At 36.3% G+C, this 23769-nt stretch overlaps 1 protein-coding gene across 3 annotated transcripts in view; it reads right to left on the bottom strand.

Annotated features, from left to right (window-relative positions):
* The window catches only part of kcnn2 (potassium channel, calcium activated intermediate/small conductance subfamily N alpha, member 2), a 38825-nt gene that overhangs the window by 3246 nt on the left and 11810 nt on the right, over positions 1–23769 (bottom strand). For 2 of the 3 annotated variants that reach the window (XM_015387267.1, XM_015387266.1), the window contains exons 3-8: positions 12532–12950; positions 12164–12305; positions 10964–11074; positions 10751–10878; positions 5127–5135; positions 901–970 (exon numbers count right to left, since the gene is read on the bottom strand). In XM_015387267.1, coding sequence (XP_015242753.1) covers positions 901–970; positions 5127–5135; positions 10751–10878; positions 10964–11074; positions 12164–12305; positions 12532–12950 — 879 coding nt within the window. The remainder of the gene's footprint in view (positions 1–900; positions 971–5126; positions 5136–10750; positions 10879–10963; positions 11075–12163; positions 12306–12531; positions 12951–23769) is intronic. The other variant, XM_015387268.1, reaches the window with a different exon arrangement.

The raw sequence follows: 23769 nt of genomic DNA, 5'->3' as shown, positions 1-23769 counted from the left end.
GGGTTGTTATATTGGGTACATGTCTCTGTTAGGCCTCTATTAGTTATATATTCTACCAAAATACAATTTTTATAACTTCTATGAAAATTAAAACATAGATGTGCTTTGATCTTAGTATTTCATTACAGTTTGGCTCCATTTTAAATGTTTTGCTTATTGAAGACAAACCATTAGTCAACTCTTTCTCCTAGTTTTCTCTTTTCCAATTGTTGTGTAATTATTTTTATCCATCTACCTCTAAACTTTGATAAACTTTACTGGTTAGAGTTCAGGGGTAGATGGATAAGGACGATTTTTGTCTTCTAAAGAAGATTTGTCCAAATATTGTGTGCCCAGATCTTTTTGGCTTCCCTTTAACTGTTTTTTTTTTATTGATAACATAAAATCTAATTAAGTCAACAAGTGTGCCTATACTTTGACAAATATCAAAAATAATAATAAATAATATATAATTAAACCCCCTCCCCTGCCTTTATTTCAGGATGAATCATCAGATCACAGTGTGTTTTTCTTCTCAGGTTAAGAGTTTTTGCTTTGTCAGGCTGGCACCCGGCCTACTGTCCTCCAGAGGGTGGTCCATTTGTGGTTAGTGATTCTAAAGGTGAACAAAATGAAAATTATGCTGGAAATAAAAAGAAAGCTTGTTATATATATATTTTTAGAGGACATGTCCCTGGAATAATACCTCTATCGGTAAAATGAAGAGGGTTTATTTTGTCATACCCAGACAATCTCAGGTAAGTGCCGCTAAAACAGAACATAGATGTGAAGCCTGTCTGTTTATTTGACACCTGTAGACTTTGTCTACACACCAACTAACTTAGTGAGTGAAAAAGCATGCATTGAGCCCACTCACAGGAGTTAAACAAAGCTAATTTACAGTGTAATAGTCTATCTTACCTTAGCAAGGTCCACTAGTGAGTTTGCTTGGTCATTCAGCTTGCGTTGCTCCATTTTAACACTTCTCAATCTGAACACAAGACCATTCAGAACCCGGTAAAACAAACGCTATAAGGAATTTCTAGGTTGTGCACACACAGGGGCATACACACGGAGAGCACTCCTGGGACATGCACAGGATGTGTGTAGAGAATGAAGGGATTGGAGGGAAGTAAAGAAAGGAGGAGAAGGCAGGGCAATCTGTCTGAACTGCATGCAATTCGGAAGGAGGCCACGGAGGGGGGAGAGCGAGATCAAGCTCTGCATTTTTGACCAATGTTTTACCATACAAAGGATGGAAGGAGGTTTCAGAGTTTCTATGTTCTGTAAAATCCACACATTTCAAGTCTAGGCTGGTATTTGGCTTGTAAAAATACAGGGAATGTATTTTATCTGTTTCTTTCTGCATAAATCAATGCTACCTATGGATGGGAACAGTTGACATCAAGTTTCATCTATATTCTATCCTTCCATTTGACGTTTTGTGAGTTCTTACAACTAATAACCATAATTTTTGCACATTTTATTGCAATTTTATGAGATAAACTAACATTAAATAGAGCATAATTTTAAACTGGAGTAAAAAAATTTTAGTTTTCAAATTTTATCAAACCCCCACAAATTAATACTGAGTTTATTTCAACATTATTAGGAACAGCTATTTGTAAAAGCCCAAATGTGTGATGTTGTTCTTTTCTGATGGGAGAACCTTCTTCAATGAATTATGTTTTTCTCTTCTTTAACACAATCAGCCTTAAAAGCTTATAAAATGAATACCTTTCTTTAAAGAAAATAGTTTTTACTGTTGTTACTGTCCTATTACATGTCATACATTAAGAATGCACTCTTATGGGGACAGTTTGTCGTGTCCAGAGATCCTCCTACCTGAGTAGTTCATATTAGCAGCTCCTCCTAATAACTGCTGCCCTTCTCTGGCCTGTCAGAGGTTGTCTTAGTAGGTTTGCAGTTGTCACTTATTATAAATCCTCAGATAATACATTGAATGGTACTTCATGAAATGTTGACACCTTAGAATATTAACCTTAGAATATAACTCTAACCTGCTTTATACCACAACGTATATAAGCTTATCATTAATATTTTTATAAACTTGACAAAACTGTAGTCTGTTTGGTTATGAACTGGTTGCACTAGATTTTAATTTTCGGGCATCAAATTATTTGGATTGAATACAAATCTAAATCACACGTTTGAGATTCTTATTAGAAAAGAGCGTAAAAAATAAGCCCTGTTTGTGTGTATTCTTTGCAATTGTGCACAAGTTTTTGTGAGCATATCAAATAAAATCCTGATAAAATGTACTGCATATTATGTTGTAAGATAAAATTTGACATAATTAAAAGAAAATCAGTTATTTGCATTGCTTTGCAATGTTTACCTTTTTTATTGCAATTCATTTCAAACAATTCCCTTTTTGGAAAAGTTTCAGTATTAACTTAGAAAACCTCAAACATGCTCAAAACCTGACATATTGTTTTGGAATAAGATGCTTAGCTTTGGTTTTGATATTTCTCTTGTGAAACATAAACTGCAACCGTAGCAATTTTTTTTTACTTTAGGGAAAAACAAATTCTAAAATGAGGATAGTTAATTTATTCATTGGAGAGATATAATCTGAGGAATTGCATTGCCTATTTAATTAGGTCCCTGAAGTCTCCTTTCCCTTATTTTCTCAGGGGGTTCAAAATCTGCAATTTTCTAATGCAGTATTTCAACTAAACATGGATTCAAGACAATAATTCCTCTAAACCACAATAAGCACTTATGATTTTACTTTCCAGATGTAAATTCCATCTATGGAATATATATAAAAATATCTTTCAAGAATAAAATGGTGCACAAAAGGTCTGATGGTCAGCTGAAATCTTTCCAGGTTTTGCATTGCAGTGCAGTCTAATTATCTTCTGATAGACATTATGTGTAGCAAACATGATACGTTTGACCAGCAGAGGGCGCCACAGGAGTCATAAAGACAAACACAATGTTGTTAACGTCCTGAGAAATAAGTCCAGAAGCATTCATCCTATTGCTTTAATCATTAAGAAAATAAATGAAACAAGGAGGGAGGTGGTGTTCAATAAAGTCCAGATGGATATGATTTTTTTGGTGTAAAATAGAATTTTACATTTGACAAAAACAAAATAGCTTAAGGTCAGAATGATGAAATGTTAAATTCAGTCTTTTTTTCCCTCCAGCTCGGTCAATCAGTCCTCTTAGGACATTCTCCCCTTTCCAACCAGCACTCTAAATCTGCTTGCTATTCATCAGGGGAAATCGGCTATGCTCAGCTTTTCAACGCCACACTAAATCTTTCAAGGCAATCCCAGTTAGTACTGCTGCCCTGGCTCTTTATCTCTAATTTCTAAGGAAAGACATTTGACCAGAATTTCCAAAGCATGATGGAAAATGATGGAAAAGAACACACATTTCTTCACTTGTGTAGATTATAAATGTATATCTTGATTGGAGGCCATTTTTTTCTATCCTTGATATGAATAAAAAGTATTGTTTGGGACAATTGAGAATGCATTTTGATAGAGAGATGCACATTACTGTAGAAAAAAAACATTTAAATATTTTTATTTTTAATAGAGCTTCCACGCGAGCAGACCTCTATTAAAAAGTTCCTATTTAACAGTGCCCCAGTTTTTCCAAAGGTCTTTTTAATGTTTTTATTTTGCTGCTTTTTCACACATGCTCTGTCTACTTGTAACTGAGCATCTCACAACTGTGGTAGAGAAATAAATTGCTGTTGAAAAATACATTTTCAAAATATACTAATAGTAGAGAGTCTGCAAGTTAAGTTTTAAAAACTGAGAAGAAAAAACCCTGAAAACAGGGTTTTAACCCTGCAACAGGACATGACAAATGTACCAACCATTCTTTGGAAAATGCTTTGTTTCAGACTTGAGGACTTTAGGAAATTACTTTTTATTCTTTTGGTGATATAAAAAAATAAAATAAATAAAAATCACAAGTGGAGAATTTGCAGCTAGTGATTCAAAATTTCCTATGCAGTTTTATTAACAACGGTAAAATCCTCCTAGATAAGTTTAATATGACAATTTTCTNAAAAAGATGGGGGTGATGTAAACTCATTATTTCATCTCCGTTAGCCTGCTTCCTGTTTAATCCAGGCTGTCGCTGTTGACAGTGTCATGCTGGTAGTCACAGTCACATTCCCTTTGACACAAATGGGATTGCTTTGCATTCGACCTTCTTCACAGGTCACTCTCTGTTTCTCCAGTTCAATGATCTCTGAACTAACAAGCACTCGCTATGGTGCTTCCTGCTATGATCCCCACTTCAACCTTGAGGATGAGAATGATGGTAATGCTTTGGGGGGTGGAGTTGGAAGGGAGCATAATGTTGTACAGCCACACTTGAGTTCTAAGCTGTTATGGCCTAGAACGTAAGTCATTCGTTTGTAAACTGACCATGTCTGATCCAAACGACCTCAACAGCATTTACACCATTTATGCTGCAAACGCTCCTAATTACCCTTGCATGACTGATGAATATCCTTGTTGCTGTGCTGTTTAACAGCCTGGATATATGCCACTGAGTCATCAAAAAGAAATGAGAGGAAAATGCAGCTGCAAATGCGCAATAATGGTTCCACTCGCCGAAAGATGACCCCTCCCAGCCTTACTCTATATGAGGACAACTGCTCCGCTGCATGTAGAAAGTATTTAAAGGATGTCGTGAATTATAAAACAACAGGCCTGCCTGTATGGGGGAGCACTAACTGTCATCCTTCGGTATGTGAAAGCACAGTTGATTGGAGTTTAATCAGCAGCTTTCTGATTAAAGGTCAAAGGCTCATCACATCCATGCAGAAATGGAAAGAAAAACAACCTCCATCACTGATAAGTAAAATTCATGGATATGTGGTTGTGGCCAGTATAGAAAGTATCTTAAAAAGATATTTTTTTGTTGTGTTTTCAATTATGTTTACCATACATTTTACCCAATAAAGTCCTCTGAAGCAAGTTAAGGAACTTGAAAACTTAATGATTCGATGCAAAAGGCATCTTTTTAAAAGCATGAATTTCACTTATCAAACGAGGGAGTGCCATATTTTAGTAGCATCATCGGGTTCAAGGACAAGCTCTCGTTGGCATGCACACAACAGGTCTCTATCTACATTAAAGGCGAAGACTTACTTTCGAGCTCTATTGCATTGTGTCGACACACAGGAAAAAAAGGGAACATGAAGTAGACAAATCAATTTTTACAACATTAGATTAACATATTCAAATGAAATAAAAAAAAAAATATGACACTATAGGTTTGGCTGAGCAACTCTTAGGATCTCACTCTAACCTCTGAGTTGATGATTATTGACATGAATGTCATTTCAATTTCAAGCTTTCAATAATGTATTTGAAGAGTTTTTTTCTCAAGTTCAAAGGTGTGTACCACAAAGAAACCTTAATTAACTTTAAAAACAAGAATTTGTTTTGAGTTTGAATTTATTTGGGATTTTCTCAAAACTCCACATGGTCAAAATTACATTTAGAGGCTCAAATATGACCATACACAATCATGCTTTTTTAACCATCAATGGATCTATTTAAAGTAAATATTTTGTCGGCAAGCATGGACCTTAAACAGCCCCTTAGCAATATCTTACTACCACCATTCATGTAATTTTGTTCAGGAGTTCCACCTACAGCTGCAGTGATAAAATAAAATCATGTCAAACTATAGGAAAATGTATACAGATAATGAGATACTATATAATAATAGGCTATATGGAAATTAACAAGACCTAAGAAAAGTATTATGTATACTATAATTCATTATTTGTCAGGTTGAGTGGAGGTTTTTAGAGGACCCTATTGCAGAGACGGAAGCTGAGGTGGTTTCTTGCAGATTTAATAACAAAAAAGGTGGCAACTGAAGCAAAAATAAAAAAAATACAAGAATACAGAAGAACAGAAAAACATTAGGGAAAACTCACATGAAGGGCAAAGAAATGACAGGGAACCTGCAAAAAGTAAAGGAGCAAAAGGAGTATATATGGGAGACAGAATGAATGGGAGGAGAAATAGAAGTAGACGAGTAACAGGTGTGGAAAGACGAAACTAGAAGGGAGCTAGGGGAAAGAGACTGACACAAGAGGGCAACAGAGGGTAAACAAGAAATGCATAGGAACTCAAAAATAACTAGAACAACACAAGATTGAAGTAAAACCAATGAAAACTTAATGAAGAAATCTTAAACAGAACCAAAATAAAGACATTGTTAAGTATTATCACTGTTCAGTATTATACTATGCATTTTGATCATTATTAATATTAAATATTATTAAGGGTGATATTGTGATAATGAGGATTAAGGTCTATAGTAAAAACGTTGTTTGATTTCGATTTAGAAAAAAAAGAAAAGTTTTCATTGAGTATTATCAATAATCAATAAACTTTTATTGCGGACTATACACATATTAGGTTTCTTATTAAGTGGTTTGTTGTTATGAAGTAAAATGTATTGTGTCAATATTTTATGTAAAATCCCAGGGATTGGTACTTTTAAGTTGTGTATTACTAAAGGGTTTTGGACCTTTTCAAACATAAGACCCACGTGTGTCAAGTTCTCCAATGTCTTCCAGAGAACCCATCTTGATAGAGGGCATGTGAAGACAGGCAATTCCCAATTGGCCAACTCCCTCAAATCGCAAGCAGCTACAACATTTTTAGAATTTGCCAACTTCTACCGGAGTTTCACGAAAAACTACAATCAAAAGGGCTTTTTTGGAGCTCAAGACAAAGTTTGCCAATGCCCTGATTCTGTTTCACCCAGATCCAGAAAAATAGTCCATGAAGTTGATGCCTTTGATTTAGGGGTGGTTAAAGTCCTTTCTCAAATTTCCTCTGACAATGATAAACTTTGTCCATGTGCCTTCTTTTCCTGCTATTTGTCTCAAGCAGGACTATGATGTGGGTGATGGAGAGCTCTTGGCCATAAAAATGTCTTTTGAAGAGTGTCACCTCTGGTTGAGAAAAGTTCAACATCCTGTTATTGTGGGGACTGACCACAAGAATTTGTCCTATCTCCAAGAAGAAAAATGTCTGAAATAGGGGTGTAAATAATAATCGTTTTGTATCGATGCATCGATCCAAAAGCCGACGATCCGATGCATCAACACGTCCGCAAGATAATCGATTCATGTTTTTTTTTTTTTCTCAGGTCTATTTTTATCCATTTGCTCCTGGGAGTAATTCTACCTCCCGTACTGCGGTGGCGCTAAACCTTTTTTGCCCTCCTACCTCGCTTCCTGGTTATACTCTTACAGCAGTGTGTTACAGTAAGCTTGACACAGACATTTTTAAATTATGCTCAATATTGAAGCGTGGTCTGTGCTACACACTGTGGATCTAGATACGGCCGAGGCGGCGAAGAAGTGGGGACGAGTTTAGTCCGACGACGGAGGGACATGAGGGCCAAAAAGAGCGGAGATCCAGGCGGAAAAAGGGTTCCAGCGTTCTTGCCATATCTAGCAGATCAAACTTCACGAGTTGTTTTCCGCAATTTCGGTCATAAAAACAAAACAAGCCGGCCTCCTGTCTGCGGCACTGTTTGCGGTCAGCTACAATTTGGGAGAGGAGCAGCGGAGCGTCTCTCAAGGGGGCGGGGATGTCAACCCTCTGGAGCCGAGGTATTGAATTGAACTCATTGCACTGATTTTCTGCAGTATTTTTTAATGCAACTTTTCTACTTCTGTTATTTGCTGTTGTTTCTAAAAAAAATGCATAAAGATATTACAGCTTTCATTGATTTATTTCAAACTGGAAACTTTGTTTAGCCTGTAAGGTGTAAAAAAAATAATAATAATAAAATTTTTTTTTAACCAATGAATCGATTAATCGAATCGAATCGTGGTGTATTCTTGAGTATCGAAAATAATCGAATCGTTGGGTCAGGAAATCGATACTGAATCGAATCGCCATGATGGATGTGATTTACACCCCTAGTCTGAAACCTAGAAAATCACATTGGTCTCTATTCTTTTCCCATTTTAACTTCGTCATCTCTTTCCATCCAGGCTCTAAAAACACGAAACCTGATGCCTTGTCTAGGCAATATTCCAGTTACCAGGAACCCAATATCTTAACAGTCATTCAACCTTCCTGCCTTGTGGGAAATAAAGAATCAATCCTTGAAGGCTTAACGGTCTGAACCGCAAGATGGCACTGGAACTCCGAACCATGTATATGTTCCTGCTTCCATTAGGTCCCACCTTATTCACTGGGCCTGCATGATAAAATTCTCCTGCTATCCTGGAATCAACCGAACTCTCACATGCCTTAGACGTAATTTCTGGTAGCCTTCAATATATAAGGATGTTAAAAACTATGTTCTAGCTTGTCCAATGTGTGTCCGCAACAAAGCTAGTCACCAGTTTTATCTACACAGTCTGGAATGAGTTTTGTACTTCTTTTGGGGCCAAGACTGCTCTCAGTTCAGGTTTTTATCCCAAAATCTTTTTTTGGTCAATCCAAATGCATGAACTTTAAGATGTTTGAACACAGTGGCCACAGTAGTAAAGCTAGGCTTTCATCACCATAGACTGAGAGAGTGGCCTCTTAGAAATATACAACCACAACTGAAATTTGCAGCTTCCCACTCGGATAAGCTAAAAGTTTTCCTGTAGCAAAGTTTTCTTATAAATTAGACAGGTTACATTTACAATAACTAATCTAGAAGGAGAAACCACGAGGCTTTCCAACAAAAGAAACACTTAATCAACACGGGCATGGCTGTAGCATTATCATGCGACAGGGATGTTTGTCTGTGGATTTTACTAGTTGCACAAAGTGGTCATATATAAATAAGTATAAAACAGGATTTTCTTTTTTAAACTTAACCTCAAATTAACAACTAGATCGATTAAACTAAGATTAGAATGGATGATTCAATCAGTAAATGTTTGGATTAAGCAGGCAAACATTACTTTTCTAGAACAAACTGCTAAAGGATCATGCTTACACAGTTTGTTAAGAGTCTTTTCTCCTAGCACTGATGCAGGGTTTTTTGTACATATTTCAGCCTGGATGCACAACTTCGACCCTGTTTGGGTTAGAGAAAAGCTATGTCAAAAACAACAACTCATCCATCTGAGTTGTTTTTTTTTTAAAACTGTATATTTGTTTATAATTTAATTGCTTCACTTAAAAAAAAAATGGAAGAGTATTATCAGAAAATGTATACAGCATCCATGTCAATAACCGACAAATGTAATATTCTCACCATAGCTGTCTTTATCCTAAAAACAAAGCCTCTTTATTTAATATTTTGACTACTTCTGGTGCAGCTGTGCTCATACCCTGAATCCCGTTTTAACCCCCAATGCTAATCTTGTTATATTCACAGAAGAGTAAATTAAATCAACCATCTTGATTATATTTACACTATTAGAAACATTCCTGAAGCAATATGGGACAGAGGCAGTGCCAAAAAGTGTCTATGTCATTTAGCAGCAGTTTACAGCTCTTTCCTTTAATTGATGAGAAAATTAGGAGAAAGAAAATCTATGACAGCTGCTTTATCAATAGTAACTTTTTAATGCATCTTTTCGCTAGTTATCTCAAACAAGAATTTCCCTAATACTGTAGGACACAAAACATGTAGACTACAGATTGTTTCAAACACTAATATAACCTTTTGAACCCTCTAAATCAGACTAAAGAGGGAAAATATACTATAAGATCAATATGGACAATATTCTCACCCAGCTGTGTGCTGGATGTGATCTTTTCCCCACTGGATTTAGTTTATTATAAATTAAGCTGCCACTCTGGGCAACTCCCTTTATAGGACTAACCAACCCTAAGGCCATAGAACAGGAAATGGACACAAGACCCTGTCTTTTCTGCAGCAAGCTGCCTTTATATTAACATAGAGAATAAGATATAATCAACCATAAATGTTGCTGATCTGAATGCAAGTTATAGCAGGAGAATTAGCAGCAAGCATTCTGTGTGACTTCGCCTCCCTGTCTCATAATTATGTCTCCTAATATCTTTAAAGCAGAAATGCATTTTCATAATATCCATGGATAAATTAAAGCTGCACATGGGACACTATAGATGTTCATAAGCACAAAGTCAAACCACAGAAAGAAAACAAATGTGCTCAACAAAAACATTTTGAAATGTTATGCTATATACTAACTAGATTGCTACAGTTATTTTTCGTGATAAAGCTCTGCGCTGATTTCCAGCGGCCACAGATAAAGGACACAGAGCAGAAGTGTCGGTGAGCACTGTAGCGTGAGGAAAAACAACAGCGAGGTGAGGCTAAAATCGATACTGTTTTGGAGTAACTTTGAAGTCCTTGGGGAGCCACTAAAGGACTAGCTGACAGGTAGGTGCCGGACCGGCCACCAGAGAAGCAGAAACACCAATGTGTCAGCCCTGAGGTCAGCCTGACATCTGACGCACAGAGAAAGAGATACACGAGAGTCAATCTGGCAGCACAGGGCCAGCAAGAGACGAATCAATAACAGCTCAAACACCACAATATACTAAGGTAAACCAAGTTTCATGTTTCCTTCATAATGAGCATTCATACTAATGAAATGTAACAGCTGTATTAAATTACAAGCATGATTAAAACCAGCACATTGACATATTTTTGGCATGCTATGTGTGAAACGCAGCACTCTTGACTGATATGAGCACATGTATGTTTGCTACAGGTGTCAAACAATTCAGATTTCAGGTTTTTGATCATTTTAATTAAAATCCTATGATATAATGAATTAATTTATGGATGCGGAACCTACTGGTGAATGGCTTGAAGGAATTTTCTCTGATGCTTTCTGACTCTTGCGTGGTCCATCTTCCTCACCAGTTTGGTGTTTTTGTAGATGAGCCACGTCTCCCTGAGAACATTCGCAGCTGTGTTTTTTACCTGTAAATGCAAAAATACAGCAAGGATTAAAACCAAAGGAGTGGAGGAAAAAAAACAGTATTTTGAATGAGGAATACTGGCATACCCTTTTTGTTAACTGGGTATCCATCATGAAATTGTGAACATGTTTTTCAGCTTTGGTTAATTCCAGTTTCTTTGCCACAACAGCTACCACCAAGGCAGTGCAGCCAGCACCCTAAAAGAACACAGGTAAAAGAGCTGGAATAAAATTGTTCACCTCATTTTGTGGAAAAGAAATGAAGAGACCTGATGACAAGTCACAGCTGACACATTATCTTCTAAGTTTATATCCAGGGCCATTCTATGCCCTCATAATTACAAATCCCTCGATGTTTCCCCCCCAATTGGTCTTTTGACCACATCGGATTCCTTAGATGAAACTCATACTGTTAACCCCTGTGGCTGGTTCCTCTAGCAGTGTTAATGTTACTCTGTACAAAGTATGTGGAGAGATTAGGTTACTTTCCTGTTAAAAAAGTGTTAGTTTTTATGTGAGGCAGACATCCTCTTACGTACAATCTTTAGACTTGGGTTAAAGTGTTACTCTCTGGTAAAGCTCAAATATTCATATAAGTCACTGAGGTATAGTAATAATGCTGCTATAGGGTTGGACAGATGGAGGACACAAACCTCTCTTTTCTGTTTTCTCTACTTATGCAGTTTTTGGTGCAGTCATTGCTTTAATAATAATTATAAGTTTAAGGGTCTTACTCAGGGAACCAGAGTGGCGGTCAGTTTCAGTTTAACTCAGAACCTCTTTGACCCAAGCGCAAGGCCCTAACCACTAGGCCACAACTCCCCTTATTTACTCTTACTGATTTACTCTACATGTCTTTTTAGATAGTAGCCTTTGCTCCGTTTTCTTTTTTTTTTTTCTTGGACTGAGCCACTGACAGAGCTATAGCTGACATTAACTATGTAATCTCTTTACTTTTCTATTCCAAATAAAGTTTTATTTGCTTATTGCTTTCATGTTTCATTGTGTCTCTTTCTTGTATACAGTCGCTGAAAGAGCTAAGTAGATTGCATGTAGGTGGTTTTAGATCTTATACCATGACAGGATGGTTATTTTCAATTGAGCAGGGACTAATTTGAGTTAATAAGCAAATAGATATGGACCTGTTTGAATCGTAAACTGTGTTATTAAGGTTATATGATTCTCACTTTCCTCCCAGAAAAAAAGTAAAAACGGCATATTTAAATTATGAGAAAATTATGCATAAAAAATCACCATAAAGGGTATAACCATCCAATGTACACTAACCATGATGCCCGTTAGGAGGCAGACTCCTTTTCCACAGTATGTGTGAGGGACCATATCCCCATAACCAATGGTCAGAAACGTGATTGAGATCAACCACATGGCTCCAAGAAAATTGCTGGTTATGTCCTGGTTATCATGATACCTGTGAAAACAATAAAAGTTTTAAGTTACACCTAATATTTTACTTTGATCTTTAGCTTTTGAAGATTTCAAAGATAGTTATTGTGTTGCTCAGTCTGTTATATTTAAATCAGTCTCTTCTGTTGCTCGGAAACAATGAGCAGAGAAGTGATTAGTCTATTTTTATGGTTCTATCTATGTTTGGGGCTGTGAAGCACAGTCCAAGGTTGAAAAACTGATCCAGGCACCTCTCGCAAGCTCTCACTGTCCATGCAGCGATGATCCAGAGCGAGATGGTGAAGACCAGCAAAACAGTGCCAGGACAAATGGTCATGAGGGTCTTCATCACAAAGCGAGTATTGAAGTTGATCTTGTTGAGGGCACCGATGCTCCGGGAAGAGGCATCAGTAAAGAGCTTGCTGTGGAGCAGCATGACCCGAGCGATGAGATACAGCCTCAGAAACATTGGGATGGACAGGATGATGTCCACATCCGCATCTGTCTTTGATGGGACGTAGGAGTATGCCAAACGGGCCGTCCAGGTGAAGGTGTAGTTCCCTGGGATGGGGTGTATGGCGCACACCAGGATTTCCAGGCAGATGAAGAAGATGCGCTCATATGTCATGGCTATCCTCCAGTCATCGGCTCCATTGTCTACCATAAAAAGCTGTAAATAAAGCAGGAAAAATGGAAGTGATGAAGCCTTGAAGGCCGATAATTTCAAGTAGACTTGAATTAAAAAAACATATTTTGATGTTGCTAAACTGAATATTAATGTAGGTCAATAGAAAAAATAACTAAATTTAAGCAAAGGTACAGAACATTGTGTTTTTCAATCTGGTGATGTTAATAAAGGACAATTTAACTACAGTAATTTCACATACATGGACAGAAATAGAACAACAGAACAATAGAAAAACAGTAGCTAGACTCATTTGCAATAAATAGACAGAAAAATGACAGAAAAATGCAATAGACATAAAAATGTCTGCTGTCTCCTCTATATGAGTAAGTTGCTGTCATTTGAAATTATTTCAACTGAGTTATAATACCAAAAACAGTTGAATATTTAGTTGCAAAGGTATTTCACAATTTTATTCATTGTAAAGATGGCAGCCTTAAATGGTACTATGCTGGAATTCACTAAGAGAACGACTATATATATATCATATAAAAACACTGGAAGATATTTGTCCTTGATTTTAAACATCTGGCCCAATACCCTATTGAAACACTTTAATTTATAGATTTGAATAGGAAATTGGATATTTTTGGCAGTTTAGGTAGGTACTTTGACATGTATTGAGCAGCATTCAGAGAAATTGTTATTTGACAAGAATATTATGAAGATTTATGATCCAACATTTCCAAGCAACATTATTTTAACATTCATGTATTCAATATCTGCTTTTAGACTTTCAATATGGACATAAGTTGAATGGGTACTTTTGTTCAAACTCCCAATCAAATGGATCTTTGGCTGTGTGTACGTTTCGCATTTTTGACCTTAGCTCTACCCAGCAAAGCTACAGATATTCAATCTTTTCATATACTTCACTAATCGACCCTGATTAACTGATGAAAAACGAAGGGATACCAGACACTCCTGAGCGTTGGATGGGATATTTCTTCCATAAGAACATTGCTTTTGTTAAGATAAACTAATATGTCAAATAGTTAAAAGTAATCACAAAATCTCCCTTAAAGATTCAGGCAAATTAAGGGAATGTCTTTCTCTTTCCATCTCCAGCTCATCTAAACAAAAGCTCTAACACATAATGCTTCCTTTGCGGCATGCTGTAAATGTTTTCAAACTAAATGCATCTCTCTGATTAGAACATCTGCCACCTGTGCATTAGCATAAGATTTTGATCGCCTGGCCGCTCTGACCAGAAGGCAGACAGTTTCACAGGAGAGTGAGTGTGAATGGATTTCAGTGGCTATCATCACTCTTCTCCTCCCTGTCCTCTGTCATATATTGCAGCTCCATCCCATGGTCACCTCTACTACAGCTAAAACCTCATCTTTACCTTTTTCGATCCAATGTACTGTGATCTTCCGCAATGGCTGCCATCACTTCTGCTTACACATGATCCTTTACCACACTCATGGGTGTGGACAGACTGTCTCAATCTTTCTCGTCTTAGGGAGGTTTCTGTTTTCTGGTTTGGGTTGCAAATCAAGTGCTATCGAGCCATATTAACTTCCCCCTCTCTCTCTCTCACAACGCTGATGTTCCTCCACAGCTGCTCTCGCTCCATTCACTTAATCATGTCAAGGTCCTTTGACTGCACCAGCCGTCACAAGCAGCAGTAGATATTTCAAAAAAATGTTGCCGTCAGCAAATATAAGTGAACATTTCAGGCGTCAGTTTTTTTTCTGAGTGGACAGCCTTCTAAAAAAGAAAAAGAAAATAACTATACAAGTACATTTCATCATAAACCCGCCCAATATGTGTGGTTGTGATATGCACATGCAGTAAAATCTTTCTGCTTACACAGTAACATAGCTAGAGGCAAAATTGTGCAAAGGTTGGCTGAACTTTAAGCGCAACCTTAATAAAGCTTCACAGCCTGAACGAAATCTTAAGCTACAGAATTTGAAGTGAGTTGGGGGAATTACTGATTTTTTTGGCATACTCATGGATCCCATGTCAGATTTATCTTTTCACATTTATTTTCTGTGAAGTCTTTCTACATATCTAATCAAGCCAACTCACAAAAAAACATTCAATTAAATGCAACACAATTTAATTCAGTTTCACCGTTAAATGTGCAGCATTAAGTTTCAAAATAAAAGCTTTTTTGGACAAATTTGTGTAATGCATGTACATTGCTGTCAAGTTTGATCATTTGCACAATTTTCTCTGTACTAAAAACAGAGAACATCAAATGTTTATTGACTATATATATATATATATATATATATATATGAAAGCAAAATGCTGCAAGGTCTCTTGAAAATAATAAGAATATTTAAATAATTAAGGCCCACTTTTTACGGCCCACAATTGCTTTAAAGTGAAGCGACATCCAGAGCAGCAGATTAAGACTTTTGGTGTTAGGATTGGGTAAACAGTCACTGACTGCATAATATTTTACCAGCAAGCACAACTTTCTGTGTGATATACGCTGGTATTAATGCTTGGACCTTTGCCCAAAAGATTGGGTAAAATAATAATGCATCTAAGTACATCATGTGCAGTTGGATAAACACTGAGGGAATTTTGTTTAATTCTATTTTCCATTTTCAATAAGCAAAATCTGTTATTGCGTTTTATTGTTTAAACAATTTTATTTCAGCAAAACATTTAATTGTATCCTCTAATTGATTTAGATATATTATCCCTTCATTGAGCATAAAAATGCTCTACAGTAATTTCTGTTGCATGATTGATAACAGCACTTACTTAAAGTGACTTACTGTCATTCATGCTTTTATCTCCTCTAGATCAGGCCATGAAACACTTTATAAGCAGTTGGGAGCCGCAAAGCTTTCACTTACTGCAATGTCTTCATAATGCAGGAGTCAGCTTTCCAACATCTCTTCATTAGCACTCAGGATTTAACCAAATCATAGCACAGACCTTCAAACCCCATAGTGTACTTAACTGCCTTTTAGACTATTTGCCACAATATGGGCATATACGTTTTTCAGACAGGAAACCAATTATTTGATATTATTTATCTATTATGAAGATATTATACAAAACAATACAAAAAAACCTAAAAACTGGGAAAAAAGCAAAATCCCAACTTTTGCAAAATCCCTAAGATAATAAAAGAATTCTAGAAAATCTTGGATATGGGATTTCCAAGTCCTGATTAAAAATAACACCAAGGTTTTTTTTACTTTATAAACTAATAATAATTTAATCTCACCAGATGAAGTCATTTTCTAATTATCTTTCTCAAAGATTGGTCCAAATACAACAACTTCTGTTCTGTCTGCTTTCAGAAGCAGAAGGATTAGAGTCATTCAGGTTTTTACGTCTTCAAGATATGCCTGTAGTCTGATGGGTTAGTATTATGATCTTTGCGCTTGTGGCTGGCTTAATTTCTCATTCTATTCACCTGTTTAACTCTGCCCGGTTGCTCATTACCGCTGATCTGATCCACCCGTTTCCAGCTCCTATATATACTGCCTGTTTTCCAGCCATCGGAGCAAAATTATTCGAGGCCAAGTGTGAGAAGTTTCTAGCGCACCCTGCATTGTTTTTTGACTACCTGATCCTAACCTGTTTTTGGCACTGGATTCTTGAGTTTTGGTCTGCCCCTGATTTGGTCAGTTTCTGTCCGTCTCCTGTTGTCGGACTGATTTTAGTACTCTGCCTGATGGCAAACTCGGATCTGTCCCCTGACACCGGCTTGGATAATCCCCTTTGTACCTTTATATCTCTCTGATCTTCTGGTCTGGACTGCTGCTTTGTTACCTGCTCTGGATTCTTCCTCAGGACTCTCCTGCTCTCAGCATCAGCTGGCTTCCGCTCTAAAGGCTGCTCTACTCTGCTCCTGGACCACTCTGTTCGGTTCCCGCCACATGTAGTGGAGAAGTCATCCCACTGACTTCCACTCCCTCCTCTGGACACGGACTGAACTTATAACCAATTAGTGATTCCGTCTCTAAAGAGACACCAGCAAGCCGGTCCCAGCTAACACCTCATATTATCCAGAGCTTTCAATAAAGCTAACCAGTTCTGTCTGGGTCAAATGGTCTGAGCCTGGTCGGTTAGTTTCCTCAGGATTCAGGGACAGATAAAGCTGAGTATCATCAGGATAACAATGGAAATTAATCACATGCTGTGTAATAATTCTACTAATTGGGATCAAATATATAGTAAAGAGAATTAGGCCTACCTAACAGGGAACAAGGATAGGTTAATAATTTCTAAAGTGTAGGGGGAAATCTGAGGGAATACTTCCTTAAATAAGGAACTGGATCCAACACACAAGCTGAAGGTTTGGATGAAGATAATAATTTTGTCAACTCTGAAAGTTAATCTGGATCAAAACAGTTCAAACACAGTTCAGGTTCTATATCTATGTCCATTTTTTTTTATTTTTTTTTTATGTCCAATTAACCTCACCATTCAGAGATAAACACATCATATCTAGAGGTGCCATGATCTTATTTTTAATGTAATAACTCTTATTTATAAAGAATCAAATAAAATCATTAACACTAAGAGCAGGGGAAACGGACTGTTCAACAGAGCTATACCTCTTTGTGAGTTTGTTAAATTCAAGATTATTCCTATTCTCCTCTATTAATGAAGAGAAATATTCTGCTCTTGTTTCACAAAAGGTAATTCTATACTGCAGTAAACTGTTTTTCTAGATCAAATAGTTTCTGTAGACACATAGAGCACCATTTTCTCTCCAGTTTACTAGAATTGTTCTTCGCTGTACACGGCTCTGTATTAAACCAAGGAGCTAAGCCTCCTATTAATACAGTTCTTCTTTTTCAAAGGGGTTACATTGTCTAAAGCAGTGCACAGAGAAGAAGTAACCACATCAACAACATCAGAAATTTGTAAAGGGGAATAAATTAAATGGTTACCCTCTGCCGTTTTGTTCAGTGATACAGAGGAATTACAAAGTGCAAAAGATTCTTAAAAAATATATAACTGCATTATCTTTTAACGGTCTGCTAAAGTGAAAACTTCTTTTGGGTGAGGAGAACTCTGTTAAAGTAAGTTTGAAGTTAACTAAAAAGTGATCAGATAAAAAAGAGTTATGAGGAAATACTGTTATTCACAGTCAGTGCCATATGGCAGCACAAGGTCCAAAGTATGAAGATGAGAATGTGTGGGACTATGGAGATTAAATATTTTTAACATCCTTCTATTTCCCAGATCAGATAATGCTAATAATTACCTAATTAGCATCACCTGGTTTTCAAACTGTTCATGAATCCCACCAGCTGTTAAAAAGCGTTTGAATGATTTAAAATTCTGCAAATTGATAAGGGCACTTAAGCAAAATCGTCAGCAGTCACCATAATAAGTGCTGTCTGAATAGGGCTGGCAGTAAGGAAGTAGAACAGGAATGAAGATGCTTCCTATCATTTATTCCTTTAGCACAGGGACCTCCCAATGATCCTATCCAGCGCATAGGAACTATGCGGTTGGCCAGAATCCTTTGCATAATAGCAACCTATAGGCATAGACCATCTCACAGAGTTAAACAAAAATACATTATTTCTTCAAGTGTACTCTGTCTTACACATGCATCTTCATAAGTTTTGTCTTTAATAATGGAGAGCTACATTAATGTACCTTATGCTTTTTGTAGTTATTTTTAGAAGTATATTTTCCTCCTTTGACAAGCGTCATCTGTGTGATTTTCTGTTGCGTAATGACGTCTATAAGGCTAAAGGCTGTCCAAATTAGGCACAGCAATCTGAAGTTCCTTTCCTACCAATGAAAGTGTTCTGTTGAATCTGTGAGAGGTAAAGGATTAGGAATTGGGAACAATCAAAAATCAAGCTCTTAGTCTTTTCTCCTCGCCACATTCACTGGTTCTCTGCAGTCTCTTCTGTTGCCTCTTCTTTTTTGTTCCTAACCTTTATTTTTAATTTTGGAACTTGGACTCTATTCGTTTCAATATGTGACTTTGAATCTTACTAGTAGACTTCAGCAGCACAATGCTGAGGATTTCATAGTGTTTGGAACAGGTGTAGTGAAGGAGAGACACATCTGAAACAAGCAGGACCAAGGTTGGAGATCCCTGCTAGACAAAACTGAGACAGAATAGATACAAAAAATAAAAATAATTTTTTCTTTTGTTTATACATTTTTCTGTGTTCCATAAAATATTATTTTGTGGAGCACTTTACAACTTCGTTTTCCCTTAAGGTGCTAAAAATCGTGTATTGTTACGATTATTATTTTTACTTACAGGCATATTAAATCATATATATTTTAACAATAAGCAAGTTAGAAAGTATAGAGGATCTCTTTAAATCTTAATTTCTAGGTTTACTATTTGCATTTAGGATAGTTTTAGAATATTAACATGTACATTTTTAAATCCATTTCACAATATTTCCTTGCAAAACAAAATCCTGCCTTTCTGTCCTTAGTCTCTCATTCTCTGTAAAAGTACAATTTCTTTATGTAGTTTTTAAGTTTTATTTGGTATATTTCTATGTCTGGTCATATGTTTTAATATAAAATGCACTTTTTTAATTCTCTGTATAAAAAAATAATCTAAAAAAATATGAGAAAAATGCTGTTGTGGCTTTCTTTATGAAGGCTTTCTTTATTCCTATAAACTGTTCCTCAAATGTTCAGACATTTACAATGCAATCTATCTAAGTCTCTATCTACATCCACTTTTTCTTACGTTAGAAAGCTTAATATTTGTAAATATCATTTTTTTTACATTGGTATGGCTGTTTTAAACACACTAAAGCAGTTAATTGTTCATGATCGTCAGCTGAGCTGTGGGAGATCATAATTTGATATTAAGCCAACATTCTTTCAGTTAGTTAAGTTTGGGATTTCTTGTTACAGTAATTAGGAACTGTCCTACTCGTGAAGGGCTAATGGGATCAGTGACCTAGATGTTAAATTTAGCGCCGACATAAAATAGAATATTAAAAGAATCTCATATGCCACATTGAACAAAAGCTCCTGTTTAATGTGCTCATCTCGAGGATAAAGATAAGTGCACAAAGAATCAATAAAGCCAACAGCTAGCAGTTCTTTTGCAGACATACATGAATGCTTGGCGTAGTTTGACAGCTTCAAAAGACACTCTGAAAACCACAGCTTTTCATCCGCTTCACATTAACACGCAGAATTTAGTGTACACTACACACCTCTGAGTCAATTATGCTTCGAATGCTTCAGTGGCAGAAATATAAAGTAACAAGCTGGCATATTGCATACAAAGCAGAGAATGTTACTATAAACACATGTCCCTGAACAAACAGTACAACGGTCCCACAAAGCCTCTGCAACTCATTTACATTTATATGAAACCTGCAATGAGTCTCCTCTCCAACTCAAGAAAAAACAGACATTAAAATTTCAAGGGCAGTTGTTCATTTCAAATGATTGACACTGAGCTTCTTGAACAGACTGACATCTGTCAGAGAAGTGCGTAACTCTAACCACAGCTTGCCCTTGTTTGGCTTTCCAACTAAGTGTAATGTAGACAATGAAACACAAGCTGGGACTGAACTCAACTACAGCTTTTTACTGGAAGAACTGAGACTCTAGCAGTTGAGTCTATTGTCTGTAGAAAGCACAAGGCCCGTTTTATTGTACGTTTTAGCCAACAAACCGGCCCTGTCAAAAGCAATTACGGAGTTTGTTAACCTTAAAACTGCGTAATTAAACATTTAGGGTAGGTTGCATGAGGAAAGCCTACTTGGTGTGTAAAAGCAATTATAGTAATGGATGACCTGAAATACAACACCCCTAAAGGCCCTTTACCTTAGATGAGAAAATATCCCCTGCTCACAGTAGAAGTTATGATAAACAGATGGAGTAAAATACTAAAGGCACACAGTGTGTGTTGCTGACATGAGTCATTTAAAATTTCTTGAAATTAAAACATTCTTGATAAAATTACAAAACACAGTAGATAAAACTTCCTGTACCTAAAAGATTTAAAAATACTTCTGTCACAATACACTGGAAACTTTATGTGTTTTAGAGAAACACAAAGAGGTCACCTTAACTGAGAGTCTTCTCAGTTGAAGAAATCTGAACAGGATATTACAGGTGGGAGCATCTGGTGGGAGCCAGGAGCAACCTTCTAATATGCATGCCAGCTCCTTCAGCGTGTACCATGTGAAGAAACCCATACTGAGTAAAGTAAAAGGGGCCCAACTGCTGGACAATTCATATTAGTTATTGTTGATATATAATTTATTGTAATTAAATAATGTAAATCCAATTTCTACCAGCTGTAAATAAAAACAACAGGGTAAAATAGCTTCATATTGTGTGAGGGATTGCATTTGAGTCAATGAGTCGATCCAATCAACTGGTTTTTCTTAGATAAAAAACTTTGAATCAATTTGACAGTATGATCTTGTGGAACTGTAAAGTGCCTTGAGATGACATGTGTTGTGAATTGGCGCTATATAAATAAACTGAATTGAAACTGAATTGAATATTGCATTGCTCATTTATGAGAGAATTGTGTTTCCATGTTTTCTTAATTGGTCAAGTCAGTTTAGTCAGTTTTATTTTTTGAATGATAAGCCACAAACTTTGATAACCACTGATCCACTGGGCTAAGAGTAAAATAAATCATGATATAGTTACATTAAAAAACAACAAATTTCATTCTTAACGATTTTGAAACTTGAAATGTACACATCAATGCAAAGGAATTCTCTTTTTTGCCCTTGGGTTTTTTTTTCAGATGGTAAAACAATTTGATGAAAATAAAAGAAAAAAAAAAACTTTAATTGGTGCATATTTAACCACAGTGCAAATTGAGAAACTAAGAAACTATATACTTTGTATACTCAGTGTAAATACATGGTTAGAACCATACAATGCAAGTATTTTAATGTAGCAATTTGCTGACAATTCTATTCTAATTCTATTTCTATTTTTAATCACTAATTCCATCAATTCTTCTTCCTACAGCTTAGTAAAGAAATTGTGTTTAAAATAAAGTTCCTCTCAGAGAACTTTCTTTGTTTACAGTAACAAAGTCATCCTAGACTGGCTTTTGCAGTAAAAAAAAAAAAAATCAATGTAGTAATACATACAGTAAGTGCAATATATGCAGTTCTTTAAAGTTTTTATTCTGATGTTATCCACATTTTTTATGAAAAAACATGGCAGCCAATCTAATCTGGAAATCAGACAATACCTGATGAGTAAAATACAGTAGGGGATAACTTATGTGCTTTTGAAGAGAGATTGATGCTGATATGACAATCTGAACCGAGGATAAACATATTGTGTTGAAATAAGCTACAGATGTTTCACAAAACTAAAAGTCTCCTCTCAGCTGATCACAGTGTTAAAAGGTTGTCCTGGCTACATGTATTTCTGTCATATTTCTGTCAGACCAATCTGCTTGTCCTCCTCTGTGACAGGCTTTGCCCCCAGGCTGTCTGTGAAAGGGAGTAAAGGGAAAATCTGAACTCCGCTGTTGCCTTTCAGGTCATGTCAGATAATCTTAAAAAAAAAAAGAAAAGAACCAATCAGACATTGACACACTTACATAAATATTTCACCCAAATTTGGAGATTTATGTAAATGTATACAAAAAAAATCTCATTAATTTTTTTTGTTTTAACAAAAACCAATTACATGATACATATTCATTGTATAATAAAGTTAATTTATTTGAAATAGATAATCATCAGGTTTATGTATTAATACAGTAAAGCATTCTTACCCAAAATTCATATAATGAGTGTAGTTATTTCAAATACATTAAGTTTATTGTTTGAATTGTATAAAGGTTACCTGATTATTAAACAAAAAATTGTATGTATTTAAAACAATTACACTAATTAGTATTAATTTTGAGTAAGTATACTTCATCAATTCTGAATACATAAACCTGACAGTTATGTACTTTAAAAAATAAGGTATATGACATTAATGCATCATGTAAGGGTTATTTCATAGTTTTGTGTGAAAATTTTTTAAAATTAAATAAATAGGAATTTGTTATCTAATAAAATTACCTAAAAGTGCAGCATTAAAGGTGCCTGGAGATATATGCCTATGAACTCATTAAAAGTGGTAAGGAAAATATAAAATCAAATAATGGGAAATGGCTTGTACTTTTATATTAGTCAGGAGACTTCAAAGTGTCTTTTACTACATACAGTCAGTCATTCATCCATTCATGCACACACTGATGGTGGCAGTCTTCATTGTAGCCACAACTGCCCTGTGGCTGTTAGAAAAATGTAAATGTCATCATTTAATTTGAACTAAGTTACAGGTATTTGCCCTGCTAGGAATGTGTTGTTTTAACTTCAAACGGGGAGAGCAAATGTTTCTTCCAGGAAGGGCCTGGCCTTATCCAGCTATGCTGTTGCAGGTGATTGATCACCACCAGCGATAAACCTGCACCCCCCATTTTGTATGTGTAAACTTCGGACCCCTCCTGTTACTCCTTTGAAGTCCGATAATGAAGGCAGGGGACAGAGAGGTCCCAGCAGAGTTGACCACAGACATTCAGGGACTGCAATTCTCCATCTGGGTCCACTCTCCTCTTTTGCAGAAAAATAACTTGTGTGAATTGGTTTATTTCTAAGACAATGAGGGGTTATTATCATTTACCTGGGCTGCTCAGTGGCGCAGTAGGTAGTACTGCTGCCATGCAGCAAGAAGCTTTCAGGTTCGATTCCCGGCCCGGGGTCTTTCTGCATGGAGTTTGTATGTTCTTCCTGTGTGGTTTTTCTCCAGGTACCCTGTCTTCCTCCCACAGTCCAAAAACATGACTGCTAGGTTAAATGGCATCTCTAAATTCTCCTTAGGTGTGAGTGTGTGT

This window comes from Cyprinodon variegatus, unplaced genomic scaffold (genome assembly GCF_000732505.1).
Source record: "Cyprinodon variegatus isolate N-32 unplaced genomic scaffold, C_variegatus-1.0 Scaffold390, whole genome shotgun sequence".
In the NCBI taxonomy this organism is placed as follows: Eukaryota; Metazoa; Chordata; class Actinopteri; order Cyprinodontiformes; family Cyprinodontidae; genus Cyprinodon; species Cyprinodon variegatus.
Note: the sequence above shows the minus strand (reverse complement) of the source record. Positions and strands in the feature narration are given on the sequence as shown.